This window comes from Xiphophorus couchianus, chromosome 1, assembly GCF_001444195.1.
Source record: "Xiphophorus couchianus chromosome 1, X_couchianus-1.0, whole genome shotgun sequence".
In the NCBI taxonomy this organism is placed as follows: Eukaryota; Metazoa; Chordata; class Actinopteri; order Cyprinodontiformes; family Poeciliidae; genus Xiphophorus; species Xiphophorus couchianus.
In genome coordinates this window covers 13,309,130-13,325,493 of record NC_040228.1, presented here as the reverse complement: position 1 = coordinate 13,325,493, position 16,364 = coordinate 13,309,130, and the positions used below count along the sequence as shown (strand labels likewise).

Below are 16,364 nucleotides of genomic sequence, written 5' to 3'. Positions count from 1 at the left end.
CAAATAATGTTTGATCACAATATTGGACAGAACAAAAACCGAGCACACAGTTTAGGTTGAATAAGAGAACCATTTATTTTACCGTCTCTTGACGTGTAAATACTGTACACACCCATAATGTTGACATAGACAACTGTTGAAGAGAAATAGTTCACTCTGTAAAATAAGCATAACGTCTCATCTAGAAACTTTGAGCTGAGGGTCCGATTAGTCTTCTTCAGGGAGGATTACGCTGCGGCTTTGGCCTGGGTAGTCTTAGCCAGCACCTTCAGATCTGCAATGCACTTGGCAATGCTCTCCTTCTCCTGGAAAAGGAAGAAAATAAAAGATGAAGATACGAAACCTAAAAAAAAAAAAAACTTTCCCCAGGCAACCTTACCACACAAACACTCTGCTGCAGTCTTTTCCTCATTGTCCTGTAATAAACTTTAACATGCGGACTTTGAAATATACCAGGTTTTTGTTGTTGTTGTTGCACAAAACCTGGTTGTTTTTTTAAACAACCAGGTTCCTAAAAATCTTCCTTAGTATTTTTTTAAGTTATTTTCCAGACTTTATAATTTCTTATTCAGCAGTTTCTACAACATTCTGGAGACTTGAGAAGAACATTTACCCTGTTGCGTTTAATGATCTGCATGTTTAACAAACCATAACAAAATGCTGAAGCTGGTTGTCTATTCTCAGAACGGGAGTTTCCTGGACTAAATACAGATTATGTGAGGGAAAGTTTGTGTTTGGTTAACCTTTTGATTATGAAAACTAAAGAAAACAAACTTTTCACTGTGTTCAGATATTAAATTTCATATCTCCATATTTTTATGAAATACTTTGGGGCCAACATTGTAAATATCCAGGGTTGACTTCCTTGTAAATAACTCCAAAAAAAAAAAAAAAAGATCAGTGAGTTGGACTGAAGATTAAAAGAACATAATCTAAATATGACAACCCACTTTACTGTCGTGAAATCACATTTTTATCGATTAGTTAATAAAATGAGGAGTAAAATGTGGGAAACTTTAACGTTTTGCCATAAAAATCTCTCACCTACGTCCACAGGAGTTCAAAATCCTTTAAAAATGACAATGTAACATCATTTAATTGATCATCCTGTCAGTGATGGGTTTTTCCCTCGCCATTGCTTAAAGACAGACCTCTCCAAAATTTGGCAAACTGGTAATTCTTAAATATCTCACACAAATTAATCATTGCTTAAATGATCAGAAAAACATTTGTGTATGACTCTCTGATTTCCTATTGAGGCAGCAACATAAACATCAGTGTAAAACGTGTTTTTGATAACAAAACCAAATAAAATCAACATGAACAATTTGTAGCATTTCAAAACAAACATCTAAATATTTACCCAAAACAAATTTTAAAAAAGAATGCAGTTGATTATGTTTTAATCCCATTATGCTGTATCAAAGTCAATACTTTAAATAAATGACACAAGAACAGCTGAGCCATAAAGAGGCACTTATCTTTATTGCGCTAAATAATTTTCCGGCCATAAGTGGGGCCTCTCTGCACAACCGCAAAAGCTTCAAGATCTTATTAAGCTTTGGCTTTTTCATAAAAAAAGGGGAAGGACTGACCTGCTGAGGAGTGATGCTGCCGATGACGTTCTTCTCCACCCAGTTGATCATATGTTCCTGCTGCATGCGGCGGTTCAGGTGCTGAAGGGCAATCTGATAGTCCAGGCGCCTCTTTACCTCGTTGGTCACCATGTGTAGCCTCTCCCTGTAGTTGGTCTCCAACAGCATGGCCACGTTGTTCTGAAGCAGAAGAGGAACAAAAGAAGGCAAATATGTTGGGTCAGAACTTGGACATGATTCTGGATAACATCTATATGTAAGAAAAGGAGTTTTATCTCTAGTTAAATTGGTAGCGTTACAAACCCCCTCAAACACTAATAGCAGAGGATAACAAAGTCTGTGCGTAGTGCAGAAGACATTAACCAAAGTCGTTACTTTTAAGAAGCACAGTTCATCACTGCAGTGCAGTTTACACCGTGATGCAGAAATGTGACCTCACCATCTAGATGCAGCTTATGAATTGTTAATTTAATACACATACACACGTTTGTGTAAAAGTTTTTTTTTTTTTTTATTCAGAACTAATCAAAGTAGTGCACATTAATTTCTTTGGTCAGGCACCTTGAAAATGTTCCTGCAGTTTTTATTTGTAACCAGAAGAGGTCAGTAAAATCTCCTTTTAATTCCTACTGCTCCCATTAAATCGTAAATAGATAAACACTGTTATCAATTATTACTCTATTCAATAAGTACATGTCCCCTTACACTTATTGAATAATTGAAGTACACTTTTTTTGTATCAAGGTTTTATTTATTTCTAGACTTTTTTATTACTTATTTTCAGGGTTAATTAATGTAATTATTCAATTATTTATTTCATAATGGTGTTTTTTTTCTGTGACATTTATTTTTTCAGCTACTTTGCATTTTGCTTAGGTGGCAATATGGAGGACACTGGAGAACTCCATGATGATCTGATGTTCTCCCTGGGAGAATTTGTTTCCCCTGCGCCGCAGGCCTTGCTTTCCCTTGTAAGCAGAGGATGTCTGCTGTTCATGGGCTCTTATTTTGAAACGTACACAACTCCTGAGGTCACCATTGCTCCGACTGGGTTGATTTGAGCGGATTGAGAAGAACGTTTGATTAAACGGAGATAAGTTCCCCTGACAAAAAGTTATTCCACCTCCTTCATTGCCCTGTTATATCAGTTCAAGCTCCTATATCTCACATTTTACGCACTCATGCAGATGAGCCCCACAAAGAAAACTGCGTCCCCTCATTTAAATAAAGCACCTTCATAAAACAATGAGATATATAAATCTTGAATAAATAAAACTGAGTGACAAAGTAAACATCCCATTAAAAAGTTGGTTTTGCTTTAGATCTTTTTTGTTTCATGGAGCCATTTATTGATGGAGAATGTATTAATTAACGGTATTTGCATATTTAATTTGTATTTAATTTCCATAAAATTCAAGTTTGACAGTAGCTGCTCTCCCAGTAACCAGAAAACTTTGCAAATTAGAATTACAAAAACAAATCTGCTTAATGAAAACAGCAATTTTTGAAGAAAAAAAAAAAAGAAAGCTTTTTCAATAAAAAGTTTTTTTACGCTTGCAAGCTTCTCAGCCATATCAAAATGTGAATATTTCACAAAAATGCAATGAAAGCATTTTTCCTGAATCACGCGAGTCATGTGATCAACAGCCAGATGTTATTACTGCTGGACAAAAACAAAGAAGGCACCATCTACCTCCTTTCTTTTAGGAGGAAGATGGCGTGGCATGTTTTTTTTAAGACGTATCGAGTAAACAAACGTATTCACGTTATTTGGTGGAAATGCCACAATTAGGAAACTGTGTTTTTTCAACATTAGTGGAATAGGGACAACGTTTTGCTCACATTTGCAATGAAAACACAGGTAAAGTCGTGACCCACAGGTGAGAAGTCAGAGGTGCTTACCCTCTTGGCGTCGAACAGCATCGCCCGTCCCTCAACTCTCCACTGTTCCTTCTTCTCATTCTCAATCGCCTGAGTCAGGCTGGACATGGCAACGTCCTTCGCCTCCTGGGCCTTGGCCATTTTATCCTGAGAGAAGAAAGATTAAAGAAATGATTTTCAAGCTTGAAGAACATTAAGAACATTGTTTACGAGGGGTGCACCGATTGCAGTTTTCTGATTACTGCAATCGGTGACACAATTTTTTTAAAAGCCTAACTTATCGATTCCGATTTTGGCTGATACCATTTTTTTTTTTTTTGTCCGAAATGTTGCTCAATATATCAAGAAAGTTGCTGAATTGGCAACAATGGGGAGACTATTGTTAACTGTAAATGTGCAGACATGACCTGGTCAGCCGGTTTGTCAGTCAAACTTCTCTCACGGGAGAAAAGAAAAGCACAGCGGTTGATTTTTAGACCTTTGCAAAGGTTGATAACATCGGTGGTTAAGATCGACTTCACATGTAAAAATCGGCTGATCACCGATCTTCCAAAATTAAGGAAAGCAGCACCAATAAATCGGTGCACCCCTATTGTGAACTAAAGATCTGAGAGAACATACTAAAACAAAGCTGCTATGAGTAAAAAAAAAACAAAAAAAACCCATTAAATACAAGGGAGCATTTGGAACCAATATAGTGAAAACTGAACAGTCGGGGTCAAAGTCTTTAACAACCGGACCAAATGCATTGCTAATAATACAACCCTCGTACAGAAGCGTTAATGTGCTTTAAAAAAATTTTTGATTCGGAAGTCAATGACATTATAACAAGAAGTTATTTGTAAATATCAAAGAAGTGTGCTTTTCTGTTGAAATTTTAAGCAAATTTGCTGTGGTAGATACTTAAATTGGTGTATGGTTTTAGAAAAAAGAATGCAGAAGCTATTTGTTAAATATTACAATCCAATAAATCCACATTTTCCTCTCGCCTTCTTTCTTCTTTCAAAACTTCTGTGATTTTAATCTGTTGGGCTCCACCATCTGAGTCGGATGTGGGAACTAAATGTAGTGAAACGAAACCCCACAGACTGACTGGATATCTGATAAGCAAAGAACGACTTAATGAAACTTAAAACAATTCTTTGCAATATTGATACCATGCACACCAACATGGCACTATAGATATGATATATATTTTGCAGCCTTAATTTAAATTGTTTAATTTGAGCTCTTAAATCAGACATGTCCAAAGGAGAGGCGTCTAAGTTAACCCTTTCAATCCTCCTCTGTGATGTAAAGAAAACACGTATAGACACATTGAACAATCTGTTCTGGTTTTCTCTGAGTCTGTAGAGACTGTTGTGTCACGTCTTTATCAGACTAAATGGAGAAAAAAATATATAGACCAGTTTGGATGGAGCAGAGACTCTGAAACAACAAGGGCACCAAACCTTCTCGACTGTAAGTTATTACATTATTGTAAATACAACCTGAAATCAGTTTGCATCAACATTACAAACACATATGAAATTACTTATTTGCAAAAAGTCAAATATGTAGGCACCTCATTTAGCTTGTCAGCAAAAGCTGCAACACTTGGACCAAATTTCTTGACACCATAGACGATGATTGTGCCAATGGTGATGGCGGCTATGGTCTCATGGTTGATGATGTAGATTTCCTTGGAAAGCAAGTACACGAGAAGCCCAGTGCCTAGCATGTATGGTCCTGGAGAAAGACGAAAATATTTTTAATAAGTTAAACTAGTAGTACAACATCCAAGCTGCAGTTTTTGTGAAACAGTTTAGAAATTACTTTTGTTTCTTCACTGTATCCTTTTACAAGAAAAGGGGATGAAGTGACTTTAGGAAAGCCTAGATGGCATAGCAACACCACTCACCCGTGACTCCAGTTTTTGGATATAGGAGCTGGAAAAACTCTTCTGGGATGAGGCCATGGCGGACTTTCCCTCCATACTCTGGCAAAGGAGGTACGGGGGCCAAACTCTGGGAGGATGTTTGGAGGGAGCGAGACGCCTGAACCAGACTGAGAGAGACAAAAAGATCAGTGACTTTAACAGACATTGTCTGCTTGTAACAGATCACCAGGTTACAAGATCCAAAAACGCCTGGATTTTATTTTGTATGGCCGACAATTGGTGACAACTATCACCAATTTAACACCGGTTTCAGCATCCAACAGAGAGATACAGCGTAAAACACCATCAAATGAATTCATTTTGTCAGGATTGCTCCAGGAAACACAGGGTGAAATTTCTTCAGACTTACTTTGAAAAATTCATAGCTAGAGTGAAGTCTGTTTGATTTTAATTACTAGTATTTCTTTTAATCACCATATACTTTCAAATCCAAATGTCTGTTTCTAAGATAATTGTTGAGGCAACACATATTAGGTAAGGATAAGTATTAATAGATACAAACCCAGCTCCAATAGGGCCGCTGCTTTTCAGAGAGCCTGATGCAAACAGAGGGAAACGGTGATTTAGAGCAAAGTCAGAACTAATGCCAACAATGGTTTTACCCTAACAGAGACAATGCCCGTGTAAAATGTCATTAAATGGCAAGATCACACGACAAGAAGCCACTTGTAGGTTTTTTTTGCACAACATAAAACAATACAAGAAGAAAAGTCTGATAAATTTCATATTAAAAGGTTGTGAGCAAATAGAAATAAGCTTTAAAATAAGCTTTAAAGTCTGAAATCCTTAAACTAGAGACGTTAATAACATGACATTAGCAGGCATGCAGCTACCGTTAGCTAATGTAGCTTCAGATTATTACACCAAAAGGAAATTAATGTGGAGATTTAAAATAATTATGCTATTTACATTTTAGGGCAATTAAAACAATAAGGCATTCAATGCGTTATCAGAAATGACGTCAAATGCACAAATATTATATTCTTCCATGTTAGCATGTTAGCATTAGCCTGTCTCGTTCAGTGCGCGGCCTACAGTTTACCCTTCACATACAGTCATTTAAAATGTAATTTCTCTAACTGGAGAGTGTCCAAAATCAGATAACAATTCACGGACGTGATATGACCAAATTTGCTCGTCACAAACCTGCGAGAAAAACGAGTCTGGACAACATGTTTGAAGAGTGAAGTGCCGATTTGTACTTCGCCGGGCACCTTGTTTCGGCCTCTCCGTGCCCTTCTGCAAAGCCACAAGGATGACGGAGACGCGAGAAACAACGCGAGACTACAGAGACAGCCTTGTTTATTTTTTTCTAAAGGCACCAAACTCAGAAAACCACCAGATGGCGGTGTTCGCAAAGACACACCTTCAAGACCTTTTTTTTTGAGAGAAGAAAATGTACAAATGTATGGAAGCCCGTTTCCGCCACTCTGTAAAACAAAAAAAAACAACAACAAAAAATTCTCATTATAATGAGATCTTATAATATCTCATTATAATGAGATAGTATCTCATTATAATGAGATAGTATCTCATTATTTTGAGATACTATCTCATTATACTATCTCATTATAATGAGATAGTATAATGAGATCTTATAATATCTCATTATAATGAGATAGTATCTCATTATAATGAGATAGTATCTCATTATTTTGAGATACTATCTCATTATTTTGAGATACTATCTCATTATACTATCTCATTATAATGAGATAGTATAATGAGATCTTATAATATCTCATTATAATGAGATAGTATCTCATTATTTTGAGATACTATCTCATTATAATGAGATAGTATCTCATTATAATGAGATAGTATCTCAAAATAATGAGATAGTATCTCATTATAATGAAATAGTATCTCAAAATAATGAGATAGTATCTCATTATAATGAGATAGTATCTCAAAATAATGAGATAGTATCTCAAAATAATGAGATAGTATCTCATTATAATGACATAGTATCTCATTATAATGAGATAGTATCTCAAAATAATGAGATAGTATCTCATTATAATGAGATAAAAAAATATATATATATTTTACAGAGTGGCGGAAACGGGCTTCCATACAAATGTGCTCCGAAGTTCCGACGCAAGAATAAAGAGATTTTCTCAGTATTAAACCACAGCGGTGGGAGCAAAGGTCTGTGAATGTCAACAAAATAGGCGCCATTGACACAAAGGTTTAAAACAAAACATTATTCTAGATGAATAAATACACAACAAACACGAAGTCAGGTAAGAGTAGTTTAACGCCAAAAACTAGTACATATAAATTGTGGACGCATTTATGTGTACTATGACGAAACCCTATAACAAACGTTTAATTTTCAGTTTAAAAAAACAAGCCTATCATAATCTCACGATTTGAAAAATAATTATTAATAATTAGTTTCTTCTGTTTTAATAAGTTGTGTTTATTTTTTTTATCTGTCAGGAACATCCACATTAATTTGAGAAGAAAAAAACATGTTGAACATTTTCAGTCACTGTCTGATTTCTGTCTGTAACTCTAGGTCTGGATCTGTTAATTTACGACAGTTTTATGCATTTATTCACTTCAGTGTAAATTTAATTGACTTTAGCAAGTCACAACCAAAATCAGTACTGCAAAATTAACATTGCTCAATAAAACACAAGAAATATACTCTCCAGTCATACAACTTTCATTCTATTTATTTAAAAAAATCAAGAGTTTGGTTGACAAATTTAACTTTATTATAATTTTTAACCCACACAGGGTCAAATTAGAAAACACAGACACTGTTTACATGCAACAAAAGCAGGACAAAGTGCCTTGCATAAGATAGAGGTAATGAGGTATAAGAAAGAAAAAAAAACTTTAAAGGAAATAATAAGCCAGACAAACATAGAAAAAATGGCAAAATGTGCAGTGGAATTGGTTTGAATGACTGAAAAGAAAACAAAATTGTGTTAATGATGAGGATTCTGGAGCTGGAGATAAAAAGTCATAAATCCCTGTGGGAGTCTTAAATCTAACACCACAAAAAATAAAAATAAATAATAAATAAACATAAAAATAATGAATAAAAATATATAAATAAAACTAAGCTATACTGGTATAAGTACCTGCACGTAAGTTGAATGGTTTTTATTTTTGTTATGCTATTATGTCATATTAATATTTTAGATTTATATCATGTTTTATGTGTCAGCATAATATATCAAAGTAGTATACATGTTTTGCTACATTTTATATTATGTACAATGCTACATAATACAGAGGTCTGTAGAGGAAAATCTGTATGAAAGTTTGTTCTAAAGTTAACATTAAAGTTGTGAATGTCAGATTGTCAGCCTGTAGTTGCCACAAATGGGGCAATAAGTTGACTATGTCATCACCAGTTCTCAGCATACTTGAATAAAGCTTCAGCTACTAAAAAAACCACGTGTGCTCACACAGCACTGCTCTCTGTCCAAATGGTGTGTTTTATCCCAGTTGGCTGGCCTGCACTGGAGCGAGTGGGGGGCGGTCTGGCCTGTCTGGGTCTGTCTGTAATCTTGGGGGCCACCCGTGTGTGGCATCAGCGTGGTGCGAGTGGCTGCTGAGATAGAGGAACATATGACGCTGTGGTTCTCTTCACTTCCTGTAAAATTATGCTCAACAGAAACAGCTACATGTGAAACGCAGACAGAAACCCGGGCGCTGTCGGAGAGGAGAGGGAGAAAATGGACGACTTCTTGGCCTCGCTAGAAGACGTTTCTTCAATGAATGGCATGGCCTAAAAGGTGAGCCTCATCTTCACGCCTTTATGTTCATTCTGGGTTTTTTTGTTTGTTTTTATTTTCTTCTTCTTTAAATTATCTTGCACCTGCACGGCTGTAATCAGGGCAGGGCATGCAGGAGTCTCTTGTTGACAACAGTGGAAATAGATTTCAAAGAAGCTTTCTGAGTAGCATTTTCTTAGATATGCCTCTAAACTCGGGTCATCCTGCATGCTTCACAGAGAAAATGGGTCTAACTTGTTTAGAGTGTATGATGGCTTTCACTTTAAACAATGCCAACAACAAAAAGTGTATAAATCTTTAGATTATAACGCTTACAACTCATAACTTTGACTTCACTACTCTCAAACTGCTAAATGTTTATTTTCTGTATGCCCTGTATCATGGTGTAATTTCCCTCTAGCATTGGAGGCTGCGTGAGAGTCCCAGGAGCTGCCATGGAACACCTGGACTTCGGGGCAACACAACACTTCCAAGAGAGAGAGTTTGACAGGAAAGTTGATTACCGAGCAGAGAGACGCGAGTATTTACGAGGACGCAACAACGTGACTTTGTGTCGAAGTCCCACCAGAGAGCTCGACACGAGACAGATCAAGAAGCAGCTAAAGCAAAAGAGGCAGTGGGAGTTTTTGAACCGGAGATTGCTGAGTCCGGAGCCACAGAGCTCAAAGTGCATCATCTGCTCCACGGATCTGTACTCGCTTTCAGAGTCACATCTGTACAGACTCTATAGATCAAGGAGCAAATCTGAGAAACTGGTCACAAAAACGCAAAGTGATGCAGATGGGCATCAAGAGATGATTCTCACACCAGAGAGCAGAAGTGATTGTCCAAGCACCAACAAATGGGTAAATGTTTCTTCAGGTTTTTGTAGTCTCTTGTGCTCTTTCAGGCTAAATGTGAATATTTATGCTCTTCTTTTCCCTCAGGCTTTACTGTGGTCAGAATCAACGCCAGTAACAAAAGAGGAGAAAGGTCAGGCAAGGAAACAGACATCTACCTCCACCACAGAAACCGGCCAACACAGGAGAAAAAGTAAAACAAACAGGAACATTTTTCCTTCGGTTTTCCAGCAGGCTACGTCTGATCTGTTCCACTGAAAATATCTGGCTTTCCTCTTTCCTACAGCTCAGAACACAAGCACCAAAACAGTGAATAAGACCGCAACGATTCACCAGAAATCATCTGTACAACCTGAAAAAAAGATACATAAAGAAATCAGTGTGCAAACAGAGTGAGCTTGGTTCACATTTTCCATGAAATATAACCTTTAAATAATCTATTATAAGCAGGAGCATTCTGGGTCTTCAGTAATGAGATATTTACCTTTGCAGGTCCGGGTTCGTCACGGTCAAAGAATCAGTAAGTTTCAAAATGAAACTGTTTACATGTTTGTTCATGCTTTGGCCATGTTTGGTGAACGTTTGGTCCTGTTTTAATTATGTTTGTTTGAATTTGATGATGTTTGGGCATATTTAGCCGTGCTTGGACATGTTTGGACACATGTAGTTTTATTTGTCAGGTACTACCGGGGTTTTTGTATGTAAACAAGATTGGTGCAAGTTTGATTACATCTGTTATGTTAGCTTGTGTTCTGTCACTCTTGGTGAATAGTTGGGGCCTGTTTAGCACATGATTTGCAAATTTGGGATGAGTTGGGGGTTAAAGGTGGAGTTCAGTGTCTGCCACTTTCATAGAATCTCCTGTCAGCTGTATAGTAAAGTAAATTCTTTTTTATTAAGTAGTTTGAATTGTTTTAAATATGTCTCCTCTCTGTCACAACAGGAAGTTCAGAGATTGTCAGATTACTTGCAGGTAAATGAAACCACATCCTCAGCTGTATTTTCTGTCTTCATTTAAAGCAGATCTATGTAAACCAACAGGTTATATGAATGTGCTCAGTGTGCATTTCTGTTTGCTCTCTAATCAGGAAGCCCTGTGGAGAGAGGAGAGAGTGAAGAAGAAGCTGGCAGTAGTTACGGAGATCTCCACAAACCTCGTGAACTCATCAGATGTGCTATGGACAGTAAGATGCTTTTCCTGTTTCTGGGGCTTTAGATTTGATTATTCTTTCTCGTACGGTCATCTTGTTTTCGGTCGTTTTTCGTCTTTCACGGTGAAATGTGTCACTGTCTCGTACAGAGCAGCACAAGCAGCGTTTGGCGGCTACGGAAGGCCTGTGCAGCTTGTGGTTTCAAACTTCCTGCTTCCGTTTTTCATCTATAGGACGAGCGCAAGCTGTCACTATCATACAGGAAGGGTGTAGCTCTCCGTCACTGTTATAGGTGCAGTGCGTCCTCCTGAGCTTTCTTCTGGCTCCTCTGGGTGCAATGCATGAGAGGGAAATACTGAACTGTTTTCTTAAAAATCTGTTGAACAAGTTAAGTGAGTTAAGTTAAAAGTTATTGACATTTTAAATTAGTCTCTAGCAAAGGTATGTTATAATTTTTGCGTCTTTCAGTGCAAGCACACGTTGTGATATTTCGCTACGTGTGTGTGCACCTGTTAGATGAGCCCATGAATCAACTTGCTTGCTGTCACAGCTGTTGCTACACGAACCATTAATTTTACATCTGCAGGTTTAAAGCGTGACAGTCTCTGGTTTCCTCTCTAACCCACACAGTCTCGCTGCAGTGAGGATGTGCTGAGAAGCAAGATCAAGGCTCTGGAGGCGCAGCTGCAAGTCTGCCGGCAGGTAAGCAGCAGCAGATGGAAACTGAAGCAGAAGCCAAACAGGCTTTTTTAAAAAAACATTTAAAAAAGTCAGAGCTAATTGTGTCTTCATGATTTCTGCGAAAAATGTACTTTTCTTGTTCTACACCACTCAGATTTTCTTTTTGCCATATTTTATGAGGTGTGGCAATCTAGTGTTGTGTCCTTGCAGAAGTTTCCTAAAGATGGAGTGAAGAAACTGATGCTACAGATGGAGAAGCAGAGGGGAACGTATGAGGAGAAGGCCTTGGTTGCTCTGCAGAAAGCCACACAGGAGAAAGCTGATGCTCTCTGCCAGGCTGAGACGCTGCAGGTGAAATTCACATCAAAGTTTGCTTTTTCCCCTCAACTTTCACATTGTGCAGCCAGACTTAATTGGTCCATCATTTCTGGAGCGGATTTGTTGAGGATATAACGTTTTGCGCACAGGAAGCACTCGTTACGGCGCAAGCAGAGGCACTGAGGTGGCAGAGCCTTTACAAAGAGCTGATGCTGAGCTCTGGACAGCTGAGGGAGAATCATCACCTCAGCAATGACCAGCTGCAGCAGCTGCACACTGAAGTCCAGGTATGGTGCACAAGGAGAGTTAGAGCTTTGAATGCAAAAAAATAAATAAATACAAACCTGACTGTGTGTGCTGTGCAGCTGTCCAGAGCCAGAGAGGCTGAGCTGAGGGGGGAGGTGGCATCGCTGAGACAGGAAAAGCAGGAGCTTCAGTACAACATCTGCCTCCTGGAGGAGGATAACCAGGCTTTAAGAGACGAAATCCAGAACCTTGGAGGTAAAACCTTTCAGTTGTGTTTGCTCAGAGAAATTATCTCTGCACTTTCGACAACCCGCAGATGTTTAGAAATCCTCTCTGTCCCAAAGATGGTGGCGATGAGGGCCAGAGCTTCTTCGTTCAGGAGCGTCTCGAGTCGGGCCATGTGGAACCAAAACTGACCGTCAGGAGGGACTCGCAGGTGGAAGAGGAGCTCCGACTCACTCAGGAGAAACTGGAGCTTAAGGAGAAGGAGGTAACCTTTGGACGAGTTCACAGCAAGCTAAAATACATTCACACGGTTCGTGTGCTGGTGGTTTCCGAAGTAACAGACAAGAAATACCTCAGCTATGTACTTTGCAAAAATAATTCCAGGGCTTTAAAAAAACATACATTTGTGTCAGTTTTAATTTACAACATCATCAGATCATTACGGTAAACTAGAACTGGATGAAAGCACACATCCCTCCCAGGTTGATTTGATTGGTCACTGGACAGAAAAACACACGTTTCTTAAACTTAGATATGGTGAAACTATAATTTAGGCTTGTGGACTCAGCAACTCAACAATGTTAATAAATGTTCAATAATGACAAAGGAAAATAAAAAGACATTTCTTGGGAAAATTGTTTCTGTGCTCAGATATCAAGTTTTTTTGTTTTGATAAATTTGTCTTTTAGCGATCCCCAGTGTTAAACCTGCTGCAGTCCTTAACAACCTTTTATTTACTCCCTTATAAAATCTGAACAATTTCAAGCTGATGCTTTTCTTTGACAAACACACCCTTGATCATTTTCTACAACTGAAATGTCACTTATTTTTTATTTTAAAAAATGTAGTTGGGATTCTGAAATTGTCATAAAACTTTCAAAGAATTCTCAGATGAGAAAGTCTGACATTTGAAAATTAATAGTGACATTAGTGTAGTTTAAGCAATATGTCAAGATTTTATTAGAAGGTTTTGTATTTTTTCCATTTGACCAAAAAGGCAGAAAAAGTTCACCCAAGGACTTTATACAAATGAGGCTTTTGACAAACATCTTGACCTAAATTATAGCTCCATCTTTTGATGATGTTTGTCTATCAGAATAGCAGTGCAGGTGATTTGTTTATGTTCCAAGGGAAACTCGTTGTTTTGCGGCTTATCCTGGAGCATGAATTTTATCAGAAAAGAAGAAACAACACACCAATCACAACAGAATTTCCTGTTCTGCTGCTTGTGGACATTCTGTATTGGAGCCACTCTCTGCCCACACTTTAGAGAAATTATTTTCCATCTGTATAGCAGAAAAAAAAGTACGTTTATTTGGTAGTTAAGTGTAAATGTACATCCAGCGCATCTTTAATCTTTAAGCAACAACATTTTTCCAGGTTCCATTTTGGTAAAACATTTTACAAATAGAGTTAAAGCACATTTGGCAGATTTTCCTTTAGATATAATTCTGAAGTGTAAATGTGGTTCTGGTGGGCTGTGGCTAAATTTAGTCTGCATGGTCTCCTTCCATATGGCGTGTGTGTGTGTGCGCGCACGCGTGGGCGTGTGTGTGTGCAGTGTGAGGAGCTGCAGACGGAGCTGCACGCCATGGAGCAGGAGTGTCAGTCCAGCCAGGCTCGACTGTCGCAGTGCAGAGACGAGCTCCGGCAGCTCAGCCACCGCCGCAGGAGACCGGTCAGTCCTATGTGTGTGTGTGTGTGTGTGTGTACATGTATGTTTCTCCACAAAGTTCTTTTTTACATTTCTTTTCTCACAGAAAAGCAGGAAGTCTTTGTTCCCTCAGAGCAGAAACTGATTTTAATGTTTTTATATGATGCTTTTTCCCTCTCTCTGTTCAGATGCTGTGCAACTCTTGGTGGAGGATTTGTCTCTTCTTCCTCCTGCTCCTCGGTGTGGCAGGGGTTGCCATGTTGTGGTCATGGCATCCCCCTTTCAGGGAGCAAGTAGAGATCCTGTGCACAGACATAGAGACAAGAATAGAAGACTATCTCATGGAAATGGCCTCTCCTCAAAACTCCGGCTGTTTTAGGCCAATATGACAGTATTGCGTTTTAAACTTGTTGTCGTTTCCTACCGTTGTAGATTTCATTTTTAGTTTTAAAACTTTTAGTATGAATGTTCGTGGTTCGTGTGTTAGTTTTCAGACTTGGAACTCGGAGTTTGTTGCGATGTGTTGAAAATGTGGCGGGTGTACTGTACGTTTGTGCAGAACGATAAAATGTTGAAAGTGATTTTAAGTTGTTTACAGCTCACAACAAAGAATTTTCAGAAACTGTGAGTCTAAACATCAGGTTTGTGCAAGAACAGGGACGATCTTTTGTACTGTAAAGGGACTGTGTAGCCAGAATTACAGCCTCAACTAAAAATAAATTTATTCATTTAAATATTTTGTCATTAGCAACGTGAAGCAAGGCTGCCCCCGTTGCCTTCCTTTTTCTCAAACCTAAAAATCTCCTGGATCTATTAAAGTAAAACTAAAACAATCAAATCAGTTGTTGTTGGTTTGTTTTTGGTTTTTGTGGTTATTCGTTTGAATATTTGTTTGAAAGGGCATTAAAAGGAAAGAGGAACCACACAGCTGTAAAAGGTCTGCAGCAGATGACACAGAAATACATCATTACTTCTGCATGTCATCTTCAGGATATATAGCCCAGCTTGAAATGGAAAAAATGGGTTTAAAGTGATCTTTTAATTTCCTGACATGTTTCTTCTGACTGTTAGTAATGTTAGCATTTTGTAACGGACCAGCCAGAGTCCTGACTTGAGAATTTGTGGATGGACAAAATTATGGTGGTGGCAAGGAGGCTTTTCGACCTCAAAAACTTGGAGCTCATCACCATAAATCATCAAAAAAAACAGTGAAAACATGAAGGCATGGCTACTGTAATAAATATTTTTACTGAAGATTTTTTCATTTAGCATTCAGAAGAAAATAAATAATTATCAATATGTTTTAATAAAATGGAGATGCAAGTTTTGTTTTCTTTTATTGATGCTCTTTTTCACATTGTTTTTCCACATTTTCTTTCAGAAACAGACTTCTTGGTTAAATCTTGGTTAAGTCAGGGTTGTGTTTAGATCATTTCAAGATTAGTTTTAACTGTTTACTTTTCCTGGAATCAAACAAAACTCTCCCTAACCTGTAATTTTTGCTGAGTAATGTTTCAGTCACAGGGTTTCATCAGGCAAACTCGTTCTAACGATTAAAATCTCTGAGCGCTGCTGCTGGAGTTGAGGAAGTGGTTCTGAGTATCTGACCAATCACATCCAGACACCGGAAGGAAAAAATTATCAATCATTCAGTCAATAAAATCAAAACCTCTTGTAAAGGTGAAATAAGCTGCCTCACTGCAGATTATTTCAATCTGAATTTGTCTTAAGAGCAGAAATATTTACATTTTACATTATTAAATTCAATATATGCAGCACCTTGCAAATGTTTTCCTTCCCCATGCAGTGTGCTTACATTTTGTCCCAATTGCAACCACAAACTTCAACGTACTTTATTGAGATTTTATGTGGAAAAACCACAAATTTAATTGTGAAGTTGAGCAGAAAGGATACGGGATTTTCAAAGTTTCTGATAAATTAAAATGTAAAAAGTCTGACATATTCAGCAGCTTTTAGTCTGATGCCCCTAAATTAACTCGATTTCAACCAAATTTCAGCAGTGACCAACGTAGACAATAGGGTCCATCTGTATGTTTAAAACTGTTTCTAAGTGAAA

The 16,364-nt window shown here is 37.9% G+C and overlaps 2 protein-coding genes and 1 long non-coding RNA gene across 3 annotated transcripts; 2 read left to right on the top strand and 1 right to left on the bottom strand.

Annotated features, from left to right (window-relative positions):
- Positions 1-50: 50 nt before the first annotated feature.
- On the bottom strand, positions 51-6,724 carry atp5pb (ATP synthase peripheral stalk-membrane subunit b). The gene is made up of 7 exons (XM_028003974.1): positions 6,562-6,724; positions 5,918-5,951; positions 5,377-5,522; positions 5,041-5,204; positions 3,498-3,623; positions 1,596-1,775; positions 51-305 (listed from the first exon to the last, which is right to left on the bottom strand). Exons 1-7 carry the CDS (start codon positions 6,587-6,589, stop codon positions 228-230), a joined length of 756 nt encoding a protein of 251 aa, XP_027859775.1. The 5' UTR covers positions 6,590-6,724; the 3' UTR covers positions 51-227.
- LOC114136415 (uncharacterized) lies at positions 312-911 on the top strand. The gene is made up of 2 exons (XR_003593795.1): positions 312-471; positions 508-911. It is a non-coding gene; the product is annotated as an uncharacterized LOC114136415 (long non-coding RNA).
- A 2,314-nt stretch (positions 6,725-9,038) lies between the features above and the next one.
- Positions 9,039-15,125, top strand: traf3ip3 (TRAF3 interacting protein 3). Its single transcript, XM_028003866.1, has 14 exons — positions 9,039-9,173; positions 9,574-10,018; positions 10,100-10,205; positions 10,299-10,404; positions 10,505-10,532; positions 10,956-10,985; positions 11,101-11,196; positions 11,794-11,865; positions 12,055-12,195; positions 12,312-12,449; positions 12,528-12,663; positions 12,753-12,898; positions 14,195-14,311; positions 14,476-15,125. Exons 1-14 carry the CDS (start codon positions 9,157-9,159, stop codon positions 14,674-14,676), a joined length of 1,779 nt encoding a protein of 592 aa, XP_027859667.1. The 5' UTR covers positions 9,039-9,156; the 3' UTR covers positions 14,677-15,125.
- Positions 15,126-16,364: the final 1,239 nt, after the last annotated feature.

Excerpts from the sequence above, each read along its gene's own strand:
- atp5pb (XM_028003974.1), bottom strand. The coding sequence starts at position 6,589 with ATGTTGTCCAGACTCGTTTTTCTCGCAG. Across the intron at positions 5,523-5,917 it reads AGCGGCCCTATTGGAGCTGG|TCTGGTTCAGGCGTCTCGCT; the intron begins GTTTGTATCTAT and ends TGTCTCTCTCAG. Across the intron at positions 306-1,595 it reads GCAGCATCACTCCTCAGCAG|GAGAAGGAGAGCATTGCCAA; the intron begins GTCAGTCCTTCC and ends TTCCTTTTCCAG.
- traf3ip3 (XM_028003866.1), top strand. Across the intron at positions 11,866-12,054 it reads AGCTGCAAGTCTGCCGGCAG|AAGTTTCCTAAAGATGGAGT; the intron begins GTAAGCAGCAGC and ends GTGTCCTTGCAG. Across the intron at positions 12,899-14,194 it reads TGGAGCTTAAGGAGAAGGAG|TGTGAGGAGCTGCAGACGGA; the intron begins GTAACCTTTGGA and ends GTGTGTGTGCAG.